The sequence below is a fragment of a genome, unplaced genomic scaffold (assembly GCF_019419815.1).
Source record: "Pyrus x bretschneideri cultivar Hongxiangsu unplaced genomic scaffold, Pyrus_bretschneideri_v1 Contig19, whole genome shotgun sequence".
Lineage (NCBI taxonomy): Eukaryota > Viridiplantae > Streptophyta > Magnoliopsida > Rosales > Rosaceae > Pyrus > Pyrus x bretschneideri.
The window spans coordinates 4,778,645-4,784,827 of NW_025999490.1; the positions used below are offsets into that span (position 1 = coordinate 4,778,645).

A 6,183-nucleotide genomic window follows, 5' to 3' on the forward strand; every position below is an offset into this window, starting at 1 on the left:
AAAATATTATAGATATGAGCTTTTGTACACGTAAAAACAAAAAATCGTGTGTATTATGTTTATAGAAAACTTACCTTATGATCTTGCATTGTATCTAGTACAAGGATGAGTGAAGTGTATTACAGTTTGACATATCCTGACCATGAATCATGAATGTACACTTGGACCTTAGAATCGAGCTAAATCCTGCTTACATGCGCACTTTAACTTTAATTACTTTAAGTTTTAATTTATTTGTACTTTCCACAGCACCATTCGGACGTCCAAGTGAACATTACATATCGTGGTTTGTCATGTATGGTCAAGTTTTCATCCTATATCCATAACTTCTTAGTGCAATCCAGCCAAACCAAGTAGAAAAAAGAGTGGTCATTGTATTTGTTAAGGATTTCAATCCAACAGTTTTTGATCTGCATGAACATGGTATTTGCCCATTTCATAAATGAAATCTGTGGTTTTCTTCGAAAACATAAAAATGAATTTGTAAACGAACCGAAGCGATTAACCAATAAAAAACCAGAAACCAAAAGGATTAAGCTGTAAGAAATGATTTTACCGTCTTAAACAATCAAAATAAAGAATTAAGAGTACAAATATTCCCCCAAGTTGCCAGACGTCTTGATTTGTACTGACGGTAGCACGAAAGATAAATACCACCTGAGTGAGACAAGGGGACGCCGTCTGTTTGTGGTTAACATCACGTACATGGCGCAGGTTAGCACGTCATAAATTCCCTAATTTCATTTGAAATATTTCCACAAATTTGGACAATTATAAATAATCCAAGATTTTGTTCTCACCGTCATCACCTGAAAATTATCAGAATAATAATAAAATAAAAAAACTACAATTTGTTTGTAAATTGTGATCCCAGATTTCTTCTCACAAAAACCTAGATTAAAACCTAGATTTATGCTATAAACCCTACAAACCCAATCACCAATTTTTAATTTTCCACCCTTCAGAGTTCAAATTTCATTTCTTTCAGTGGTTGGAGCAGAATTTTGTTCTTGTTTTCAGCAATCCTCGATTCCCAGAAGCATATTTGTTCTTGCTCGTCACTTCCCACTTTGTTTTTTTGGCTTTCGGATTCGAGAAAGAACAGATATTTTGGAAAAGCTGAGTTCCGAGTGTTGTTTTTTTTAGTGCAATTGGGCAGCAGGGGAGCTTGTGATTCAGTGAAATTTGGGAGTGGCCCTTAATTCTGCGGCTGATTTGATGAGTTGGGTAGTTGAAAGTATGGGTTTTTGATCGAGAAAAAAATTCTGGGTTTTTGGGAGGTTTTTGAATGATTGGGTTGGGATTGGGAGGAAGAGGCAGATGAGAGGGGCACATGAAGGTTTGAATCAACAATGACTGGAGGGTCATTGGGGATTCGCTCAGGGAGTTATGGTTCTTTGGAAAAACAGCTACAGAACAACAACATCAACAGCATCAACGGAGTGTTGCCAATCCAATCTGCAAGGAAGCCGTCGAAAATGCTCAAGGAGAAGGATAGGTTGTTCCATTGGATCTGCAAGTTTGCCGGCCGGAAGAAGGTTGGAATGCTGCTGCTCTGCCTCATCTCCGCCGCAGTTTTCGTCTGGGTTTTGTACGTTGGAAAAGGTTCGGTATTCGTGTTCCTGTGCATGTTTGATTTTTATGAATTTAATTTGGTTCTGTATTAGTTCTGTGTGTTGATGTGGGGGTATTGCTTGTTTGAGTTGATACTAGCTGATTTTGATAGAACTGATTCTTCAGTGTAATTTAGTTGATCGAGTTCGATTTTGAAGCTGGGGAAGAGAATTGGGTTGAATGCTAGTTTAATTGAGAGTAAACGATTAGTCTTAGCACATTAATTAAACTTGAGCAATGCATTTCGCACGGCTTTTGTGAATCATGGTGGGAGAGTTACTAGGTTACCATTTTGTTCAAGAGATGCTTCTCGTAGTGACAGTGTAGAATGAATTTCATCTGCATTAGTGTTGCTTCCCTATCTGGTGGTATTAAAATCTTCTTCTAGTTGAAATTTTTAGTACTAAGTTCATTTCTTAGACTGAAAGATGTTTACTTGATAAACATGGGCTTTATGTATGTATTTAGCTTGATATCCGTGTATCTGAGCTCAAAATTACCTCTTTGATTTGCTTAAGGAAGTAATATATGCTTATCTGCTCATCTATAGGTGAAGATGGACAAGATGTTGTCAATGTCGGAAACATTAGTGTTAACAACAGCATCACTTCAAGTTTTTCTGAATCCTCAAGACAACATGGAGCTCAAAGTATCAGCATGACTTTTCCGCTGGCGTTGCCCCCTCCTCCTCCTGCTGCTTTTCTGGGTTACACTCTTCCTCCTGGGCATCCATGTAATACATTCACTTTGCCTCCCCCACCAGCAGATAAAAAAAGAACTGGACCACGACGTAAGTTTCTACATTTTCTTTGATATTTTTTTTTGGTTATTCCAGATTTATCGTTCTCTCTCTCTTCCTCTTCTCTCGAAAAATATTCTGCATTACGTTCTTTTAAAATTCAAGATGGCAAGAATATTTGGCACTAAGATAAGTTAGCAACTCATGTGATGTTGCTGAGTTTCTTCCTTCTTTACGTTTCAGCTTGTCCAGTATGTTACCTTCCTGTGGAAGAAGCCATAGCCTTGATGCCGAAGGTCCCTTCATATTCTCCGGTTCTTAAGAATTTAACATACATTTATGAAGAGAATTTATCAAGAGATACAGAATTTGGAGGCTCAGATTTTGGTGGATACCCTACATTGAAGCAAAGGAGTGATTCTTATGATATAAGAGAGTCAATGAGTGTGCACTGCGGGTATGTTTCTCCCTTTTTGCTTTCCCTTCGTCACATTTTCTAATATTATTTTTTTATACCTGTTTTTTCTTTTTTGAATTAGTTAGTCTTGTAATAATGAGCTTCTATTGGCTCTACTCATTTAAGTTTATTGTGCATTTTGCTTGGCGGATTTGAGCATCAATCAGATTTGTTAGAGGAAGTAAACCTGGGCGGACTACAGGATATGATTTGGATGAGGTTGACCTAAATGATATGGAGCAGTGTAATGGAGTGGTTGTTGCATCGGCTATATTTGGTAATATGCGGTAAATTTTCAATTCAACTTTTTATTAGATATATATGGTGGATTCCTTATCAATTGAATTTTGTTTTCATCAGGAAATTTTGATGAGATAAACCAGCCAAGGAACATTAGTGATTATTCCAAGGAGACCGTTTGCTTCTACATGTTTATAGATAATGTGACAGAAGCTTACTTGAGGACATCTGGAAAAATGGGCAGCGATCGGAAAGTTGGTATATGGAGAACTGTGGTTGTGCATAATCCTCCTTACACAGATGGAAGGCGCACTGGGAAGGTAAGATTTCTAATTTTTTGCAAGCAAATTTTTTCAACTCTAGAGTGGAGTTGTCCTTGGTTATAGTTTCGTAAAGTTGGCTCTTCAGTTATGGAAATCCGTAGACAGGTGTTTATCATGTTGTGCAAAATTTGATCACAAGTGAGCAGTATAATGATTTGGGAACATATAAGATATCATTTAAGCTTCTCTAAAAGGAGCAAATGAGTTTAGTGTGAATGGTTCTGTTTCCATGCATTTAAATGTGTCACTAGGATAATGGGGCTTTCTTTGCCGAATGCTGTGTTTTATATACATGTGTTATACCTTGACGGAACTTTGATGCAGATTACATCTTTTGCAGATTCCCAAACTTCTAGTGCATAGGATGTTTCCTAATGCCCGCTTTTCTTTATGGATTGATGGGAAACTTGAACTTGTCGTGGATCCATATCAAATTCTTGAAAGGTATATCTGATTGAAATTTTCACATATATCTAGCCTTAGATCAATTTATTTATAGGTTATTTTTTTTTCGCCAAAACAAAATTAAAAAATTTATAGCTTAAGCTTAGTATAAGTAGGTCTTTGTAATTTTGTTTTTCGGAAATTAGTTTGGAATATCATCGGTATCTTGTTCAACATTTTGGCCAGGTTTTCTTAGAAGCAACTTCCAAACGCCCAGATGCAAAATAATAACCATCTTAGTAATGTTGCGAAACAAGTGCATTTTCTGCATGATATCTTTTGTTCAATTTCCTGGTTACCTCTTTCTGATGTAATTTTGCATCTTACAACCACGTCTGACTGTGGCACGTTCATGAATTATCATATGCTTCTCAACTTACAAAATCAGTGCTTTGAGTCCTAAAAGCTGCTTCCCCTATTTCACTTTCCTTTATGTTCGCCCCTCCATATATTTTGACTCGCACATAGTTGACTAGTCCAACTCTAGTCATATATGGCTAAACTTTCTGTTTATATTGCTTTTTCTGGGACATTATGTTTTGTTTTGTGTGAACAAAATCAAAATAATGCTCCAGTATGGATGAAATCTGTAGAAACACGACAAGATATTTGAGTCTTCTGACACTTATATTAGGGTACTGTCCATTTATGTACCCCTTTCGTTTGGATATGAAACATCAGATTGAAAAGCAAATTGTAACCGGTCCAAAGTGAGTCTTTGCTCTTTCTTGCTATCTTTATTCAGCCGGGTTTACCAGCATCAATGCTTATGCTTCCATGAAAACAAACATTTATTTCAGGTTCTTGTGGAGAAAGAATGCAACTTTTGCAATTTCTAGACATTATAAACGCTTTGACGTGTTTACGGAAGCTGAGGCAAATAAAGCTGCTGGAAAATACGACAATGCCTCTATTGACTTCCAGGTTGAATTTTACAAAAGGGAAGGTTTGACCCCATATTCTGAGGAAAAGCTTCCCATTACAAGTGGTAGGTGGAACTTCACTATGCTAAAACATATTGTCTATGTTTCACTTTACTATAAGTTTTCGTGTTTTTGCCTTGCTGCAGACGTTCCTGAAGGATGTGTTATAATAAGGGAGCATGTCCCCATCAGCAACCTCGCCGCTTGTCTTTGGTTCCATGAAGTTGATCGTTTTACTTCCAGGGATCAAATTAGTTTTTGCATAGTGAGAGACCACATTCGGGCAAAGACAAACTGGACTATCAGTATGTTCTACGACTGTGAAAGGCGCAATTTTGTTGTTCAGGTACGCGTGCGTATGTTTTGGAAGATAAATGATCGTTATTAAGAACACCGAAGAAACACCTTTTTTCCCTTTGGGAAGGATGTGTGGTGGTCATCGGGTGCAATTGCAGTTCAATTATTTATCTTTTTCTTATGTTCCTTGATGCATTTTATGTATGTTTTTCGTCGTCTACAGAAATATCATAGAGATGTATTGGAGCATATGGCTCCTCGTCTTCCTAAGGCTGTTCCTCCACCACCGCTATTACCACCACCACTACCTCCCTCACTCCCAGCTTTAAGTAACGAACCACCAGTTAAACCATCAACCGAAACTTCACCCGAAAGGGTTGTAAACGCCCCAGCTAAGAGGCCTCCAAGGCGCGGGAGAGATAGGAGGTCGGGCTCTAGGCGTCACCGCAAAGTTGTTGCCGGTGGTAGAGACATTGATTCAAGTTAAAAGTTTTGTTCAAGAAAATTACATCATTCTTTAAGCCTCCCCCTTTCGAAATTCGTTCACGGCGGCGGGGACGGAGGATTTCGTGCAAGATGAGTGTCCTAGCTCTGCTTCAACATGGAGCGGCTTTCTCCTCATTCTTTCTACCTTTCGGAATATTGTCAAAGTTTAATCAATTTTTTGTTGTATATATATAAGTATAATTTTCCCAAATTAAAAATAATATGGGTTGCTAGTTGCTACCAAAACCCCCTCATATGTAGTGGCCCATTTTGCCCTTTCAATTACCATTGTACCCCCACCCACCCAAAAAATTATATACTAGTAGCTACACACTCATGTCTTTTAATTTGAAAAATCAATAAAGTTAAAGAAAGTTCCTGAATTAACCCTGGTGCGGGCTTGATCTCCACCGAATCTCTCCTCCCTAACAACTAATAATTAACTAACTAATGCTCTCGTTTGCCCAAAAAAAAAAAAAAAAACTTACTTTCCTCTATTTTTTTTTCTTGTCTCTAATTCTTAATCTGAAAAAACAAAAAGTTGTGTTTGTCTATTGTCAATCAAACACGAGTACATCAGTTAGTAAGGTAAGACGGCATACGTGATGAGTAGATATGTTATTGAGTAATCAAATTGTTCAATCAATTTTTTATTTGTCT

General features: G+C 37.4%; 1 protein-coding gene across 1 annotated transcript; it reads left to right on the plus strand.

Annotated features, from left to right (window-relative positions):
- The first annotated feature begins 793 nt into the window (after positions 1-793).
- Positions 794-5,906, plus strand: LOC103932167 (probable hexosyltransferase MUCI70). Its single transcript, XM_009341748.3, has 9 exons — positions 794-1,605; positions 2,165-2,404; positions 2,597-2,810; positions 2,978-3,087; positions 3,171-3,370; positions 3,714-3,817; positions 4,618-4,805; positions 4,887-5,086; positions 5,261-5,906. The coding sequence occupies exons 1-9, from the start codon at positions 1,353-1,355 to the stop codon at positions 5,522-5,524; spliced, it is 1,773 nt and encodes a 590-aa protein (XP_009340023.2). The 5' UTR covers positions 794-1,352; the 3' UTR covers positions 5,525-5,906.
- The last annotated feature ends 277 nt before the right edge of the window (positions 5,907-6,183 follow it).